The sequence below is a fragment of the Sitophilus oryzae genome, unplaced genomic scaffold (assembly GCF_002938485.1).
Source record: "Sitophilus oryzae breed Bouriz unplaced genomic scaffold, Soryzae_2.0 scaffold_552_pilon_pilon, whole genome shotgun sequence".
NCBI classification, from domain to species: domain Eukaryota; kingdom Metazoa; phylum Arthropoda; class Insecta; order Coleoptera; family Curculionidae; genus Sitophilus; species Sitophilus oryzae.
This window is the reverse complement of record NW_022147143.1, coordinates 94867-112763: the sequence shown is the minus strand read 5'-3', so window position 1 is coordinate 112763 and position 17897 is coordinate 94867. Positions and strand designations below refer to the sequence as shown.

The 17897-nt window shown below is 34.0% G+C and overlaps 4 protein-coding genes across 10 annotated transcripts; 1 reads left to right on the top strand and 3 right to left on the bottom strand.

Annotated features, from left to right (window-relative positions):
* The first annotated feature begins 575 nt into the window (after positions 1–575).
* Positions 576–3842, top strand: LOC115887114 (protein ABHD8-like). 2 transcript variants are annotated; one of them, XM_030906439.1, is made up of 7 exons: positions 576–1736; positions 1787–2215; positions 2265–2529; positions 2582–2832; positions 2884–3057; positions 3159–3369; positions 3426–3842. In XM_030906439.1, the coding sequence occupies exons 2-7, from the start codon at positions 1842–1844 to the stop codon at positions 3537–3539; spliced, it is 1389 nt and encodes a 462-aa protein (XP_030762299.1). In that variant the 5' UTR covers positions 576–1736; positions 1787–1841; the 3' UTR covers positions 3540–3842. The 2 variants fall into 2 exon arrangements, with proteins under 2 accessions (XP_030762299.1, XP_030762300.1); XM_030906440.1 differs by having other exon boundaries at positions 1541–2206.
* LOC115887115 (electron transfer flavoprotein subunit alpha, mitochondrial) lies at positions 3766–5591 on the bottom strand. The gene is made up of 5 exons (XM_030906442.1): positions 5425–5591; positions 5190–5354; positions 4657–5137; positions 4448–4599; positions 3766–4018 (listed from the first exon to the last, which is right to left on the bottom strand). The coding sequence occupies exons 1-5, from the start codon at positions 5449–5451 to the stop codon at positions 3842–3844; spliced, it is 1002 nt and encodes a 333-aa protein (XP_030762302.1). The 5' UTR covers positions 5452–5591; the 3' UTR covers positions 3766–3841.
* A 764-nt stretch (positions 5592–6355) lies between these two features.
* Positions 6356–10396, bottom strand: LOC115887122 (SWI/SNF complex subunit SMARCC2-like). 3 transcript variants are annotated; one of them, XM_030906453.1, is made up of 10 exons: positions 10271–10396; positions 10027–10186; positions 9850–9969; positions 9667–9780; positions 8579–9591; positions 8061–8509; positions 7715–8005; positions 7437–7654; positions 7007–7377; positions 6356–6947 (listed from the first exon to the last, which is right to left on the bottom strand). In XM_030906453.1, the coding sequence occupies exons 2-10, from the start codon at positions 10141–10143 to the stop codon at positions 6779–6781; spliced, it is 2862 nt and encodes a 953-aa protein (XP_030762313.1). In that variant the 5' UTR covers positions 10144–10186; positions 10271–10396; the 3' UTR covers positions 6356–6778. The 3 variants fall into 3 exon arrangements, with proteins under 3 accessions (XP_030762313.1, XP_030762312.1, XP_030762314.1); XM_030906452.1 differs by having other exon boundaries at positions 10027–10332; XM_030906454.1 differs by having other exon boundaries at positions 8579–9579; positions 10027–10332.
* Positions 10397–11636: 1240 nt separating this feature from the next.
* Positions 11637–17055, bottom strand: LOC115887181 (protein tipE). Of its 4 annotated transcripts, XM_030906528.1 has the most exons (5): positions 17041–17055; positions 14666–14851; positions 13657–13885; positions 13147–13424; positions 11637–12352 (listed from the first exon to the last, which is right to left on the bottom strand). In XM_030906528.1, exons 2-5 carry the CDS (start codon positions 14729–14731, stop codon positions 12149–12151), a joined length of 777 nt encoding a protein of 258 aa, XP_030762388.1. In that variant the 5' UTR covers positions 14732–14851; positions 17041–17055; the 3' UTR covers positions 11637–12148. The 4 variants fall into 4 exon arrangements, with proteins under 4 accessions (XP_030762388.1, XP_030762389.1, XP_030762387.1 ...); XM_030906529.1 differs by lacking the exon at positions 17041–17055 and having other exon boundaries at positions 13657–13916; positions 14666–15953; XM_030906527.1 differs by lacking the exon at positions 17041–17055 and having other exon boundaries at positions 14666–15953.
* Between the last annotated feature and the right edge of the window lie 842 nt (positions 17056–17897).

Below are 17897 nucleotides of genomic sequence, written 5' to 3'. Positions count from 1 at the left end.
ACAATAGTTAGATACCTGTGGGTTAGTGACGTTATATCTAGAAAATTTAGATGACAAAATGACCTACAATAAATTTAGAAACAATTAATTTACTAATCTAGTAGAGAAAGAGTTATTCTGAGTAATTTACTACAATATCAACTTATATGGGAGGCTAGCAGTGTAAATCTAGTGCGAAAATAACAACAATAAAAAAATGAGGAAAGAGAGCAATATAATATGGTTTATATGATTTTCTTCGGGAGAGAGTCTCTAAAAAAGTTTATAGTCTATCGAGGACGAGATAATAGAGATTGTGGAGAATGGAGTCCTGTTGAGACAATTTGCAAGACTACTTGTCTTACCTGGGATACTTCCAGCTTACACCTATCTCTTTTTAGCACACTATCACACACACGCGTTGTAGTCGAGTTACACTGTCACACACTCATCACTTCTTGTAGTTGTTTTAATGTCCAAAATACTGTCACTGTTTGAATTACCCTTTTATTGGAGCACTTCTACTATTGTGAGTTTTTGTAAACATATACCATCACTTAAGGACCTTTTAAAGATCCGGCTCGAAGGACCAGCTTTTGTATCGGTACTACTGCTTGAGAGCACCAAATCCAAAATTGAGAGTAATATTCAAATTACTCTCGAATGTGTAATTAATTTCAAAGTGGATCCAGTACACGTCGCAAAAAAAACTACTAGGGTCAACAACAACACGTATATTGGCAAATGATAAAACTTTAAAAACGGTAAATCAAACTGAAATTAAACAAATTCACTGCAGCTTCCCAGTAACTTAAAGGTAAACTTGATATATAAAATACCTACAATAAATAGGTGAGAGAGAGAAATAACATTGCCTAACTGAGGCGAGAGTAATATTGCGAGAATTAGCGAAAAATGTACAATTCAGAGACTAAATTAATAGGCGTGATGCTGCCTGAGAGGGTTCACGGGCGTCTCCCCGTGACAAAATAGAAAGTTAAGATCTGCCATTCGAACAAGACAAAAAAAAACACATGGCCGTCAAGGGTGGTATTTTAAGTGTTTTGCAGGTCAATTTAGCGAAGCGTGTGAAAGCATCCCTTCGTGATCAACTTTCTATTTTGTATACATTAGGTAGTAAGATAATTTTAACATATTTACAAAACTAATACTAGGTGTTTATCAAAATAGTAAAAAAAACAAATGCGTTTGAATTGTATTCGAACACAGAACACGCCTATGGCGTATACAAATAAATAAAAGAATAAAAGCAGCTCTAAAAAAATAAAAAAGTTCTATATTTGTGAGACATAAACCTGGGACCTCTCGATCCCAAAGCGACGGCCTCACCAATGGATCCACAGCTGCTCTTGCAAAATTGGCTATAGCTAGGCGTTACTTTCCGCTTTCCGCCGCTTTATGAAATAAGGTGACAGCAAACGGCAACATTGTTGGGTATGCAGGTTGACTAGTGGCACGTAGAAGCTATTTCTACAACACTTGTTGACAGAGAGTGGATGACAGGTTGTGACAACAGGGACAACAGGTGTCAAAAGTTAATAAAATATATACGTTATTTATTTATATCAACATCAAACATCTAAGAATATAATTATATTATATATAATTTTTGAATATGGGTTTATTAGTTGTTTAGTTCATTGATTTAAAAAGATTATGCAAGTGTTTCACTGGTTAAAAACCACAGCCGCAGTGCCTAATGGAAAGGAATTTGATACAGTTAAGCCGCAAGATAAGTAATTAAAGTAGACCGATTAAAAATGTGTAGGCAGGTTTTATTCAATAGGTTTATTAAATGCACTTAAGGAATTATAATGGGCGTGACATAAACGCAAACAAATATGACTGAAAACAGAACTGCTCCAGTCATCGGATGCTTTCCTAAAGTGACAAATACTTGGAGAAGTCTTTATGGTTCTTTTACCCGAATTAATCAAATACATCCGACAGACCCGGTATCGTCAAAAGACTGCAAGTTTATATTTATCAATTCCAAAGTGACAATAAGGGTGGTTCATTTTATACCTGAAAAAATAAGGCATGCTGCTGTTGTCACTGATGATATACTTTCAAAGAGAAGCTCGCTATCAGAGGAGTATTGGTTTAAAAAGAGTAGACCATCTAAAAGTACAAATTGTAACTGTTCCTTTAGAAGATCCAGAATATCCATAGGATCAAATTGTGTCACATCTCAAAAAGATTCAAAGTTAGACATGTAAGTGTTTAAATCGCACAATAACTGTTAACCAACTTATTTTTTCCAGCTCTGATGGGCCTCTAAAAGGAATAAACAATATAGAGGCTTTTGTAGAAAACTTGATCAAAGAAACATTATCTGAAGCTTTACTAGACTCTTCTAAAAAGAATCCAAAGGATGGCGTCCTTAACTTGGGATACGCTAATACAGAGGGTGATCTGGAACTTACAAATATAATATTAAGAAAGAAAGAAAAAGTCATAGAAACAAATAAACATTTCCATTCTTCTAGTCTAAATGTTTCACATAAAAATTGTTTCCATAAGAAAAATGTATGATGCAGGTTGTTTACTTTGGACCAATTAACAGTACTTGATTTTTTAGAAACCCTTAATTATGTTCATTCATGGTTTAGGTTCGTCTGCTGAAATTTGGGGAATATTGATGCGCAGCCTTTCAGCAAAAGGTTTTGAAGTCATAGCTCCAGATATTTTAGGACATGGATTTAGTTCAGCTCCGACAAAATCCAGCTTTTACCACTTTAAAAATCTGCTGCTTCAGTTAATAGCGGTATTTGATTATTTCATGGAAAAAGAAGAAAAAAGAAAATGTGTACTTATTGGACATTCTTATGGGTAAACATTTTTAACTTTTTGAGGGAGAAGTAAACTTTATAATATTTCTAGCTGCAGCTTGGCAACTGCCCTTTATCCTCATAAAGCCTCCAAAATAGCGCAACTTGTGTTGATCAGCGGTGGCGGACCAACTCCCTTAGCACCACCGGCAGATGTAAATAATATTTCACCTTACGGATGTGCATCATATTTCTGCTATCCGTTCCTATACTGCGGAGTAAAAAGGTTAATATATTGTTCAATGAAAACTGACTAATCAGAAAGTATTTGACAAGCTGCTAAGTAAAAATATTTAAAAAAAATTAATCGGAAACTTTTATTTGTAGAAGTTTTTTTTATTCGTCGCGGGGTAAAAGTTTTAAGCCATGTGAAAACGAATCCACTGTGCCACCGCATATACTGGAATATTTGGTAACAGGACAGCACTGGACTGAAGGGGATGCAGCTTTCCATAGAAGAATTATGGTTCCTACTTTGCTGGTCCATGGTTTACAGGACAAAAATGTAACACTAGTCCAAGAATGTGAAATGGAAAGGGTAAGGGGAAGGAGTATTTCAATTATGCTTTAAATCTAAAATGGTTGTTTTTGTAGACAATTCCAAGAGCTTATCTGGAATTGCTTCCTAATGCTGGTCACATGTCCATGATAGAAACGCCAGAGCATTTGACTCACATGATTACTTGCTTTTTAGAGATGTGGAGTTAACATATCGCATTAAATCCTTTGTTTCATAGAAATATAAAAATTAATTAGAACGGCGTGATATATTATTTGTTATTTTGTTACCTGCACTATTTTATAATATAAGGAGTAGGAGGTACATGTTTATATTATAATCTTTTAAAACTAATACTCAAGAATTGTGACTTGTTTTCAGGAGTAATTAAATTGAAATATTTCCGTCCATTTGTTACAGTTGTTTTAAAAAATATATAACAAAAATAGTCTGCTATATTATTATAAAAAGTTGTAAAAATATTTGTACAGTTGTAAATAAAATATAATGATTACAATTTGCCTGTCATTTCTGGAACAGCTTTAAATAGATCTTCAACCAAGCCATAATCAGCTACTTGGAATATTGGAGCTTCTGGGTCTTTATTAATGGCCACGATTGTTTTGCTGTCTTTCATACCAGCCAAATGCTGAATTGCTCCTGATATTCCAACAGCAATGTATAAATCCTAAAATATTATTTAATATGTCAAAACAAAAACCACAGAAGTATCTGCTGAGTTGTAACAGATAAACTGGATGTTACTTAAGTGCATAGCCAAACTAGAAGAGGCGATTCTTGAGTGATTTAAGAGGAACCAGTTTACAGTTGAGGGTTGGAACCTTTGGTGTTACACAGCAAAATAAAAACACTAAATCACCACAATATACCAAAACACTTTTACTTTTACACTGGACGCGCGTTTCGCTAACCATCATGTTAGCATCATCAGCAGATGATAATAAACAAAAAAAAGTGTTTTGGTGTATTGTTTTGATTTAGTGTTTTTATTTTGCTAGGAACCAGTTTATTGAACGGGAGGTATTTCTCGACTAGTCTGGCCACAGACTTAAATAACACTTAATGTATATCCAGTGCAGAAAATCTAGTAGCTTACTGGCGCAATGATTGAGCCTGTTTGACCCACTAAGAAATGACTTGGTGCATATCCTGCATCAACAGCAGCCCTAGACGCCCCCACGGCTGCATTTAACTTATCGGCAAGATCAAATAAGATCTTGAAATTATCACTAGACTTCATACCTCGACCTGTAATATGGAAAATATTATATTTTTACACTTCTAACATGGCAAAATAACTCTTACCTCCGCTCACAACAACTTTTGCACTAGTCAGTTCTGGTCTATCTGATTTGCTTAATTCCTGACTAACAAACTCTGATAATTGAGTATCACAGCCCTCGACTGGTACTTTTTCTATGGTTGCTGAACCTGAACCTAACGTTGCAGGCTCAAAGCTAGTTCCTCTAATACTTAGGATTTTTATGGGGTCGTTTGCTTGAATGGTTTGTATGGCATTACCAGCATATATACTGCGAATAAAGGTGTCTGTGGATTTAATCCCAATCACATCTGATATGGGTGATACATCTAATTTAGCTGCTACCCTGGGAATGACCGTTTTGCCCAGAGTAGAAGCGCCGGCAAGGATATGGGTGTATTTGTTTTTATTCTGTGTCGCTACAATTAACGCCGTTAGATTTTCAACAGTTAAACCTTTAAAAATATCACTCTCGGCAACTAAAACTTTCGTAATTCCGTCCGTTTTAGACAATGCTTCTGCGGCCTACGAATAAATAGGGATTAAAAAGCCATTGAATCATTGTATTGCTACTTACTGGTCCACATTTAGTTCCTGCTACAAGAACTGAGATATTTCCTCCTAAATTTTTAGCTGCTGTTATGGTGTTTTGCGTGATTGGAGTCAGAGTTTCGTTGTTGTGTTCTGCGACAACAAGGGTACTTTGAAACCTCCCAAATGATCCTTTGAAATGCCCACAAAACTAATAATAAATGGGACAAATGTTACATACAATTTTAACCTATATTGAAATTATGTAAAATATCACTTACCTGTTTTCCTATACGCCTGGAAAGCATGGTTTCTTTATAGCAAATAATTGTTAGTGGAATTGGGGCTCTTTTAAGACTTTGAACAAAATTTAGCAAAAAACAAAAGGTCAAAGTACAAAGTCTCCAATATCAAAATCACAGAATATACTGATACTAACCTTAGACAAGGAAAGAGAGGGGACAGGTAACACGGCAGCTGAAAGTGAGGCAAGTTGTCACCACTCGGAATTGTCCAATGGCGTAACATCAGAAATTAGCTTGTACCTAGACGGTACAAATATATTATATATTAAAACGTAAACTAATATATCGTTCATTTTTGAGTAATGCATATACAATTTTGTAATTTATAGTCTCACCTTTATAATATTAGAATATCTAAGTCGATAATGCAAAATTTATTTAACAGTCACAGTAGACTGATTATCAAGACATTTATTTATTAACGTGTGTATAATGTATAATTAAAAAAATAATAATGTAATAACATATGTTTTAAAAGTGTATATACATATATGCTGTATGATCGAAAAACACGGCGTCTTGTTTGTTTGGAAATGACTATTTCACAAATGAATATTAAAAATTACATTATTCATTGAATCCGTAAGCAGGTGTGAAGGGAATTGGCTAGATTCATTATTGTACCGGATAATCGAAAAAAAACGACGTCCAGTTGGCTTGTAAATTACGATCGATGACATTCCCCATATAATTCTACAGATTCTAGATCTTGTATCGATTACCAGCAATTCTATTGGCTGAAACATTCATTTGTGAAAAATTTCATCTGTCAAATTCATCGTGAAAAATTTCAGCCAATAGAATTAGTGGAAATCTATTCAAGGTCGTTACGCCTTTCCGCTTTTTCTAGGATGCGGATGCACATTATCCTAGAAAAAGCGGAACGGCGTAATAAATAAGGGTATTGGTGTTGGTAAAATATGTATTATTTATTTCATAGGTAAAAAGTATTTAATTCAGAGCTACATATATCTTTACATGAAGTATAATTTTTTTCTTGAAAATATTTCTAAATAAAACTTACAGCTGATATAAAGGGTAAATAGAAAATACCAATAAAAAATAATAGTATATAATGTGTCCGCGAGACTAAAGTATCAGCGAGATTTTAAACTACCTTGGGTAATTTATTTGATCAAGAAAATCTCCGTTCCTGTCGCATTCGTGAAGTCCCTTTTATACAGGTACAACCTTAATATTGTTATACAGCGCTGATAGTAAAGTCTCTTGATATTTTATTACTTATGATAGACATGACCTAACAGCGTTTCAGACTTGTTTCTGTTATCACTTGATGTCACGCCCATCACTATTGCAATCAATAAATAAATTACTCAATATGGTGATGGGGTGCGGCCTGAGGGGAATTTACTGCCGACGCTTGAGGCGATGGAGGTGTGGGCGTGGTACTGGCACCGGTATCGCTCGAATTTGAGCCATCACTTTGTCCCGACGAGGGCACCTGTTGGCCTGGCCACTGGCCTTGCTCTGCCTGTAATCTAAAACCAAAAATCACAAATCACGTTTTATCAAGCACGTATAAGCCTTGAAATGGTACCTTTGATGGGCTTGCTGTCTGGCCCTGAATTCCGCAGCTTTGAGCTGCTCTAAGTGAAACTGTTGCCTCTCCGTGATCAACTGTTGCCGTTGGTATTCGAGACCTTCCCTCTCTCGCTCCATCGTCGTTTCTAGTTCCTCGAAGTGGCGCAATTTGATTTCCAATTTTTTCATTTGAGTCTCGACTAACAGAGCTACCAGAGATTTGATTTTCCTTTCCTCCACCGCGGCCAAGTGTTTGGCCTTGACGGCTGCGGCTGCAAGTGCCGCCGCTGCTGCGCTTTGCATTTCGCTGTCTTTCACCACTTTCTCCGTCTTAACATCCCCAGTATCCATTTTCTCATCTTTTTCACCGTCAGCTTCAGCCTTAAGCTAGAGTAAAGTGTAACATAAATCGCAACAAATCAAAACACCAAACTAGTGCTAAATACCTTTTCGCCTCTCTCATCTTGGCCTTCTCCAGGTTTCTGCTGTTCTTCCGCGGACTTGTCACCGTCTTTGTCTTCTCTCTTCAAGCGGTCATCGTCCTCCTTTTCAGGGGCGGTACCAGCTATTCCTGTTAGAGCTAAATTTGCTGATGGGTCATATTTCCCTTCTGCAGATGAGGCCTCTACATTTTTTAAGTGGGCATCCATTACAGCCGCAGGCACTGTTTAAGAATTATTATTGTACAAGGGGGCTTCTCGTAGGAGAGAGGAAAATTACTTACCTTCGTCTTTAATACTGGCAAATTCATTCATAGCGGACTTGGCTGCAGCGGCTGCTACCCGTGGATCAACAATAGAAGCTAAGAAGGCTACAGTTGACATGATGGGATTTCCAGCCTTACTAAATGGAATGGGTTGATAAGCCAATGGGCCGAGAGCACCTCCTGCCTCTGGGTCTTCTAAATATGGATCCTCTATTGGCAACCTCAGAAAATGTAAGATACATTCATCCTGTGTTCTGGAACCCACATGTTCACAAACCTTGTTCCAATCGTCTTTATACATCTCCAGACCTGTTAACATATATCTAAATATTGCAACTGGCAAAAAAAGATATTTCCATATTACCTTCAAGCAAAAGAAGCGTTTCTTGCTCTGTCCAATCACGGGTCAGCGAGGCAGCATTTTTATTCCTGAGGACAGCTGGTTTCTTGGAATACTGATCCAATTTTAAGCCAAAACTGGCCAATGGTTCTGGACCTTCGTGTTTTCTTATTTCGTGAGGCTTTTCCAGGTCGAGTAAAGTTTTAGCTGCGCTGGGCTGTGGTGTTTTAGGTGGGTTGACAGGCTGCAAGCCCGATGGAGTATCAGAAAGGATGTGAAAATGAGAAGTCGGCGGTGGTCCCATTGTAGTAGGCCTCGAATCTGTATCAACTTGATAATTTATAAGACCCCATTGCTCTAGAAATGCATGAACCCTCATTATAGCGCAGACATCTCCAGCTAAATTTCTTCTGCAAGCTGTGCTAGTTATATACTCAGTTGGATTTAATCTATAGGTGTCAACCATAAAATTTCTGGAAGAAAATATGTGAATTAAATAGAGAAGGCGGACTGATAAAAATCATAATGGTTCAACATATTACCTGTAGGCAAGATATATTTCAGGCGTTTTTGACTTATTTCTGCCATTAAAAAATTCCAGCATAGCTCTTTTCTCAATTTCATGGATTGAGTTGTAATCAAACCAGGCTGAATAAGAAGGAATTACTATATGATGAGTTTGTTCTGTTACATTATCCTCCTGTCCATCATCCTGGATATTGCTCTCACTGGTTTTACCTGTCTGAGAGTTCTCCTCTCCCTTGTCTTCTCCCTCCTCAAGCTCTGCAATAGATCCCCCTTTGAGGGGTTGTAATTCATGATCTTTCTTTGTGACTGGCTGGCCATTGGGAGAAGGAATGACTTCCACAATGTTAGGTTCTGGAACAGGATCTTCCATGTCCTTGGTTAAATCTTCCTCATCATCTTTGCTACTCTTTTTGCCTACAGCAGGACTTCTTCCACTTTTTCTTTTGCCTAATTTTGAGGGAGGGGACGGAGACCTTTTTCTTTTACTCTCGCGCTTTTTCTTATTACGATCTTCAGATGGATTCATCAAGTCTTCTACTGACATTAGCCGAGGATGTATTTTTTTCCTTCCTAACTCATCTACCTCATAGTCTTCTTCTGACATCCACTCATTATACTGATCAGTATCAAAGACCCAAGTGTAGGTTACCCGCCATGGTCCAGAATGAGGACTAGGACTGTCTACTGGCATGCCATCTAAGCCTACTGTTTCTAAATTCACCCAGGTGTCAAACGAATCTGGAAAATAATACCAGTGCATCAAGACCATTTTGTCACGTTTTATAACGGGTCTTCCATATTCTTCAACAGGAGCATCGGCCGTATTGTACAGTATATGTGTTGCATTTTCTTCTGTTTCCAAAACTTGACCATTACGTTTTCTTACAATATCTTTAACTTTCTGAGCAACTGCCTTGTCAATATTTGGATTTATATAAATTAAAGGAACACTGTACAATTTGTTCTGTATCAACGCTTTTTCCATAGATTGAAACATCTCAAAAACTTTATCAAGCTTTGATATATTCTGAAATGATTAGCAAAACAGACACTCTTTTTTAACAAAAACACAACATCGAGAATAAACATGCTGTACACGTACCTTTCCAGATGGAATTTCAAACTTCCTCCAGCCATGGTCCATTTTAAACTTATAAGCTGCAGCTAACAAGTGGCATAAACCTCCACCAGGTTTGAAATCGAGAAAATATTTCATCTATGCAAGGTATAGAAACAATTTTAAAATTCTAACTTAAACAAACATAACATCTAAAATATTACGTACAGGTAATCGAGTCATAGGAGGCTTTTGCGTTTTTTTCCCTAAAAAGTCTTCTTGAAACTGCAAAAGCTGTACAACTGTTTGTGAAATTGACTTGTTGGTTATTGGGTCGTTATTTATGTACTATAAACATTAAGATCTATTTGTTTGTAATATTCATAACTAATCTAAATCAAATACCTTTTTAGCATTTTTTTGAAGCCAATTTTTAGTGCCTTCTAAGGCATTTAAAGTTTCTGTTGATTCAAAATATTTGGTGCTTGGACCTCCATCCATTTTAGGCCCTATCGAAATCATGTTTATTGTGCTCCTTTATCTTTAATATATTCAATTCTAAGTGCTTAAATACAAATGTTTTGTATTTAGTTGTAAAGTTATTAGAAATACACCCAAATTCATAAATAAATTCTTAAAACATATTTACAATTGTCAAACAAAAACCGGCAACCATATCATCTTTTGTCTCGTTACCCATTGTCGCCAACCATTCGAAAACTTTTCCACTAAAATGACCTGCTAAATTAAATTCATAAATTCTGCTAAATCACCTTCAGCCAAGAACTAATATTAGAAATTAACACGTTTAGAATGGACACTTTTGACATTTAATATTTTATTATCAATCATTTCATAGATATCAATTATATTTAAAAAAAACTGTTTCTACTTCTTTAAATATGGGGGAAAACTTCCCTAAGTTGGCACACTCCCGGCTACCGGCTTCACCAACCGTAAAAACAGAAAGATTCGTATAGTAGGGATGGCAAGGGTATATCGATATATTTTTTAAAATATATTGATATACTTTAGTATCTATATTTTGTTTCCATATATGAATAAATATATCTAAAGAAATTAACGATATATCGGAATAGTTCTTTTATATAATACTTTAAAAAGTGCTCTAATATTTTTTTCTATGATTACTGTAAAAGGACTATAATAAATCAACATATTTAATCAACGAAATTTAACAATCTTGATCAACGATCTGCAATACACTTCACACAAAATTTGTCGCGCACTTGGCGGTCACGTCCCGTCCCGTCCCGTCAAAAAATGCGGATAGGATTAAAACCGTGTAAATGAATGTTCGCCGATTCGCCGTTCCGTGCCGTGACGGGCCGTTACGTGACGTGCGGTAGTCTATTCATTTGCATGGTTTTAATCCTAATCCGCATTTTGACGGGCCGGAACGGGACGGGACGTGACGGCCAACTGCGCGACAAACTTACTCTCTTTTAATTACTGGTAAAAGTATCATTCACTGAAATCTACAGATCCTTTTCTATGGTCTACACTCTACAGGTTATTCGTTTCTTTCGACAACAGATTTTTTTCGTTTTCAAATTAATTTAAAATAATAAATATACTACTTAGTATATGTATTGGTGCTGATTACATACCTATCTTAAATTTTAATTTGTCCAGTGACTAAAAAGTAAACGAACGTTTGCCAGGATTTTTAATATACCTGTCAATACTATATAGTTATTAAGGGGTTTTAGAAATTTCTCATGAATAATCTAATAGTGCCACACTAAATCTGAGTACAGCCCAAATTTAGAGAATTATTTTAAATCTGTAAACTTTGGTACAGCACTGCATTCCTCATAAAAAAAGCTTCTTTTTGACTGTATAATTATATCCACAAAAAAAAAATATATATATATATATATATATATATATATATATATATATATATATATATATATATATATATATATATATATATATATATATATATATATATATTATATTCATTTATTCATATAAATATAAGGACTATCATAGGTTTCATTAATATAATTTAATATAAAATTTAATACAAAAATCAACACTTCTAACGACGTTATTAGATTTTAAAATCTATGCTTCCTACAACTTAATAGCTTCATATGTGTAACATATCATATCAACAAAAATCAATATAAACTTTTTATAAAAATACAATCTTTATGAAAAACTCTTCTAACTTTTCTTTTGACAAAATTTGATAACATTACGATTCTTTCACTATAAGTATATGCGTTGTATCTATTTATAATCTATCACACTTTAACTATATTTTTTTAATCAAATTTAACACGGATGGCCTTATACTATTTCTCCATTCTAAATTTTACCAATTATTAAAACAGTCCTAAGGAAAGAAAAATAGAATATAGTCTCCTTATCTGGTAATTACAGAAAAAATTGTAAAATATATCTATATTGCTAGAGGGGTCACCACTGGTCGCGATGTGAAGAACAACATTTAAATCTCTCAATCAAACGAGAATATAAAAAATATCTACGTAGGTTAGGAAAATGCCGGTTGCAGTCCTAAACTGAGCGACCCATCACTATACTCAGACCTCAGTGGTATTCGGGGGGGCCTACGTGACCTCATGGTACGCCTCTGGGCTGGGGTACAAGTGCAGTCACAATGCATTACGCACAACGCTACCGACGTAGCGAGGGTTACCACAAAGGGAACGGCAAAATAGTGGATGATGATTGCTATCTAGAACAGACAACGCAAAAAATATCATAATATGCTCATTTATACCAAAAAGTATGTTAATAAATAATACACATGACATATATGTACTAAGAAAGTTACTACGAAACAAAAAAAATTATGAAAATTTGGATTCAATTTTACCATTTTATTATATACAGGGTGTTCCTTAATGTCATGGTGAATCTTGGACTTATTCTAAGAAAAAAACTTCATATGAATGTATGTCCTAAACATCTTAAGTTTTGAGATACAGGGTGATAAAATTTTCTGAAATAAACCTTTTTCATAATAATTCTGATGTTATTACATATACTTATAGATATTTTTATGAAATTTGATACAGGTTTTCTATGCATCAAGGTGCATTTTTTGATACACAAAAAAATATTTTGTTGTATCTTTTAATTTCTTTCCACTTCCAGCCAATAGAGATTTTTAAAATAATATTTATTTTAAAACAAGTCAGTGGCGTACCACTTTTTTCTCCAAAAATATTTATTATAAAACCCGTATGAACGGTACTGGTTAAAATAAATAAATATTTTTGTACATAAAAAACATCTTGATGGATATAGGAAACGTGTATCAAGTTTCATCAAGATAACGATAATAATATCAGAGTTATTATGAAAAAAATTAGGACATACATTAATATGAAATTTTTTTCGTAGAATAGGCTCAAGAATCACCCCCTTAAATATTAGCATGTCATTAAGAAACACCCTGTATATCCTCTGATAATGCGCAATAAAATTCATGCCATAATAATTACGATATTATAAAATTCAGCTCACCTGTTCATCTTTGATGTAATTTGTCAATACGACGGTGCCATTTTGCTTGGAAGGGAAGCAAGGAAATTCGGTACCTTCTTCTCCAAATGTACCAGAAAAATTAGCACATCGTATTTTTGGCGGATAACCACAGCCTTTTATGTTGACTAAAAGAATGGCTTCCTCGGTATTGTTTAGCCCTGGTACAGTGGCATTATAGCTGACGTAAATATGGGTACAGTGATAAGCATCGCTGGTACAGCCTTCGCGGCATGAACTCCATGAACAATTAGCTAAGCCTAGACCAAAGAACAAAGACAGTTTTAACCCATACCAAATTCATTTAATGTAATATCAATTTTTTTGATAAAACGCCAAATTAACAAGAGTAAATTAAGTACCTACTTAAGTAAGGATGCTCTAAAGACTACTGCAAAAAGTGGTTACATTTGTGCGAAGAGTTGCAATAAAGCGGAAACCTTTGGACAATTCAAAGAGTTACCATCTATTGGAAATAGATAGAGGATGTACCTGTAAGCTGTTCAACTCTGGTAGTGATACAAGTAACAGGCTCGGTAACGAAGTCACTGGCTAGTGTCGAAATGGCTGGATCCACGTAAAGGGGCACTAAGAAAAGTAGAGAGGAGCCAGCGGCCATAGCTAGCACAGCGAGCAGACTTGTGGCATAAAAAAGGGCCTGCTCACGACAGCTTCGAGCCCCTTGCTGCCGTGACTGAGCTTTTTTCGCCAAGGCCAGCTCCTGCAAAATACTCGAGTCAGCCATCAATTTACTGCAAAATGAAAACAACAAAAAACAACTGAGTATATTTTGTAACATATGACCCGTTAATAACTTACAGCCTATATCGTTTCAAACGAATTTCATTTTATCTTCTATATGCAGGAAAATATGAACTGTTATTTACTACTCGCGCTCTATTTGTATTATTATGTCCTGTTCACTAGATTCTAATTATGTATTTAGAACTCGTTCTAACTTTATTTACTCAAAAAATGCGAAAAATCTCTTGGGACTCGACTGATTAAATATACGTATATGAATTTACTGAACAATAATTATTGTTGACTTTAGGCCATGTAAAATATGATTATATATATATATATATATATATATATATATATATATATATATATATATATATATATATATATATATTATTTATTACCTAGGTATATATATATATATATATATATATATATATATATATATATATATATATATATATATATATATATATATATATATATATATATATATATATATATATATATATATATATATATATATATATATATATATATATATACCTAGGTAATAAATCATTGATTTAAAGGCTAACCTATTTAGCAAAAAAATGTATATTACAAAGCGTTTATTTAGCCCCTTTCGTTTATTTCTATAACGCCAAATGGTAATTAAATTAAAGGATATTTAGCTCTAGATGACCGAGTTACCGTAATAAAGAATTTGGCCCGCATTGAATTAGAATCAGCTGACCTATAAATAAAAACGACTTACCTTAATTTTGCGTTTGCGGAGCTCCTCTTGGTGGTCTAGGAGCAGTTCAGAGCTAGTGCTCCTCATTTTTTCGGCCAGCTATGGCATTTATTAATTCGAATAAAGCGTTCTAGACGTTTTCGAAACCTTTCTCCCGCATAATGGAAATTCGGCGAGGCGATCCTTGGACCAATGCGCTTAGGATCCCTAAAAAGGGTGCGTTACAGCATTGCCAAGTTTGACATCGTTTCACTTTTTTTCTAAGATTATTATTTTATTATTATGTCTTCCGCTATTTAAGAAAAAGTGTCTAATGTTACATTGACTATTTGAAGAGCTAAATTATTGTTAAGCTTTAATTATATCGTGTAGCAAGCTTTCACGTAAAATTAATTTCTCTCTTAAATGGAGACGAATAGAAAACTGCGCCCGCGCATCCCTTTGAAGAAACTGGGGTAAAATGCGGTGTTTGTACTTTGTACGATAATTTAGCTATTAAAAAACCATGCCACACTATCCCAATTTATTTCTTTATTTTTTTCCATAATTTGTTATAAATCTTTCAGGCAGTAATATATTCATGGATCTCTAGCAAATAAATAATATTTTTTTACATATTTACAGTTACTTATAGTAGTATAGTTATCTATAAAGTATAATTTTTCGGCTATATACTACCCTTAGATATAAGGAGTTAAGACATAGCAAAATTTCAGTCCGATCGTACATATCTTCCCATTTTTTACAGCCAAAAAGTAAAGTATCCGATTGAACTGAAATGTTGCACAGAGTCTCTGAATTTACTCTCGAATGGTCAAAAACGACAATAATTAATCAATACGTACAGTATTAAGCAAGGTAGGATCATTTAAGATAACTCAGTTATAAGTCTTTCTAATCATAATAAAGAGGGTAGGTATTATAGAAAAAATATTAAAGCCAGCTCGATTATATGACATTTCTTTCACATGTGGAGTATTAAAGGGATGATAACATTTTTATCATACTACTACTATATATCTACTATCAGCTAACATGTTTTTATTAGTGTTGGGGAGAATAAATAAAGCCATCTCAATTAGAAACTGTTTGAAGCATAAGAGGTAGGATAATTAAAATCAGTATCGATATTTTTCATCTTCTGGCCTTTTAAAAAAAGTTGCTCCAAAAAGTCTATACATATATGCAATCTTATTATCCAAACCAAACCAAACTAAAAATATGAATATGCCCATATGCCTATATCTATTTCATATTTTAATTCTTTGTTTTGAGATCGCTTCAGAATTCCACAGGTTTTTATTAATAAATAAATAAATTAATTAAAATATAATAGTAAGTGTTTTATTGGTTGCCTCATTACTAATACTTTTTGAGAAAATGGCGAATGCAGCGCTTTCACCATTTTCTTAAAAAAAATCCACAGTTTCTCAAATTAAATTGTCTCAATTCCCCATTGTCTCAAAAAGTATTATCTATAGTATTATAAACATAAAGCGTTATTAGAAACTGAAATTATTTATTTATATAGTATCCTACGCATAGTAGTACAGCAGCCATAGCCATAAGAGTAGTTTTAACAAGATCCGGAATAAAATCACGAGTTTTTATGATTATTTGCATGAAAAAAATTTCTATTTTAGTCCTTTCTTTAAACTAAAATGCTGTGATTGTGACTGTAACAAGTAATATTGTTAGTAGCACGATTTTTCATTATGGTTCCCATATAACACAACACAATCCTATAGATATCTTGAGGATATCGACCAAAGATATAGTAAATATCTTAGGGATATCCAAAAACCAGAGGAGGATATTTATGGGATATCCAAGTGGGACAAAAAAAGGCATCTTCAAGACATCCCTAGGCAAACCTTTTACGATTATTTAGGATATTTCTAGATAATACAAGGATGATGTTGGGAGCATTATAGAATATTTTTAGGGCATTATAAGGAGGACTGTTATTTGACAATACTTACTTATCCGTTTATAGTAAAAAAAACGTTTGGTGATTTAGTTTTATTTAGCCACATTTTGACGTTATTCATTGGATATTTTTATTAACAGCTCTAAAATATACCTACATATTATGTCAATGAATGGTGTCAAATTTAGAAGTTTATTTGTATGAGTTAAGAGCTTTCAATTTATGCTGTACCATCGAAAATTAAGGTTCAATTGGCTTGAAATTAAGTGATCGATGACATTCCTCCTATAATTTTACGTACAAAATAACAGCAATCTTCATTTCCCAAGCCACTCCTGACGCCGTTTTTTTCGATCGTATGGTATTATACCAGAAAATAGTAAACATAGCGATAAAATTATAAAAACTTCGAGAATTGTAGAAAAATTAACGTACATTTAAAATATATAAACCATTAAAGACTTACATTTTTTTTCTTTTATGAATTTACATTAAACTAAAGATAAATGATACAAAAATAAGTCCATATTACCACCCATGCAAAATTTTACATCTTTAATCACTAGAAAAAACTGAATTGAAAAAGCGCCAGTTAATCGACCAAGTGCCACGCCATTCCTTTGCCTCACCACCGCTACATAATTTCAGAGCGGCGCCTCGCGCGCCATTTCTGAAATCTTAGACAAGAATAAAAGAGACCACCATGGAGACGAATTAGAAACTGCACTCGCGCATCCCTTTAAAGAAACTGGAGCTGAACTGGGGTAAAATGCGTGTTTGTACGACAATTTTGTTATTAAAATAACCATGCCACACACTATCCCAATTTATTTCTTTATTTTATTTCATTATTATAATTTGTTATAAATCTTTCAGGCAGAAAATACCGTATGATCGAAGAAAACGGCGTCCAGTTAGCTTGGAAATGAACATCGATTACATTCCCCATATAATTTTACATATAAAATGATCTTGATTTCATAGCCATCACTGACGCCTTTTTTTTATCGATCATATAGTATATTCATGGACCTTCAAATAAATAATATTTATTTTTACTAAAATTTAAAAGTTACCAATATAAAAGTTTAATATTTTTCGGATTTAAATTTTCGGATATCAGGATATACTACTTTTACTTTTAGATATAACGAGTTAAGACTAGGGTTAATGGGAAGTAGTCCGATTAAGACGTAATTTACCTGATTAACTACGTGTAGTTTTTCTTCAAAAACTACGTCTTTCCTGTTCATTAACTACATGAAAACTACGTTAATAAACTAGTGTATTGATATTATGAATAATTTTCCCTTTGTAAGAGGT

Coding starts and splice junctions, on each gene's coding strand:
- LOC115887122 (XM_030906453.1), bottom strand. CDS start 10,143: ATGATTTCGATAGGGCCTAAAATGGATGGAGGTCCAAGCACCAAATAT. Junction 8,006..8,060: donor AACGCTTCTTTTGCTTGAAG/GTAATATGGAAA, acceptor ATATGTTAACAG/GTCTGGAGATGTATAAAGAC. Junction 7,378..7,436: donor AAGATGAGAGAGGCGAAAAG/GTATTTAGCACT, acceptor ACTTTACTCTAG/CTTAAGGCTGAAGCTGACGG.
- LOC115887114 (XM_030906439.1), top strand. CDS start 1,842: ATGACTGAAAACAGAACTGCTCCAGTCATCGGATGCTTTCCTAAAGTG. Junction 3,058..3,158: donor CTATACTGCGGAGTAAAAAG/GTTAATATATTG, acceptor TTTTATTTGTAG/AAGTTTTTTTTATTCGTCGC. Junction 3,370..3,425: donor AAGAATGTGAAATGGAAAGG/GTAAGGGGAAGG, acceptor TTGTTTTTGTAG/ACAATTCCAAGAGCTTATCT.
- LOC115887115 (XM_030906442.1), bottom strand. CDS start 5,451: ATGCTTTCCAGGCGTATAGGAAAACAG. Junction 4,600..4,656: donor AAAAGTTGTTGTGAGCGGAG/GTAAGAGTTATT, acceptor TCCATATTACAG/GTCGAGGTATGAAGTCTAGT. Junction 4,019..4,447: donor CAGGCTCAATCATTGCGCCA/GTAAGCTACTAG, acceptor ATAATATTTTAG/GATTTATACATTGCTGTTGG.
- LOC115887181 (XM_030906528.1), bottom strand. CDS start 14,731: ATGAGGAGCACTAGCTCTGAACTGCTCCTAGACCACCAAGAGGAGCTC. Junction 13,886..14,665: donor TCCGCAAACGCAAAATTAAG/GTAAGTCGTTTT, acceptor AGTATTTTGCAG/GAGCTGGCCTTGGCGAAAAA. Junction 12,353..13,146: donor ATTACATCAAAGATGAACAG/GTGAGCTGAATT, acceptor TGTCTGTTCTAG/ATAGCAATCATCATCCACTA.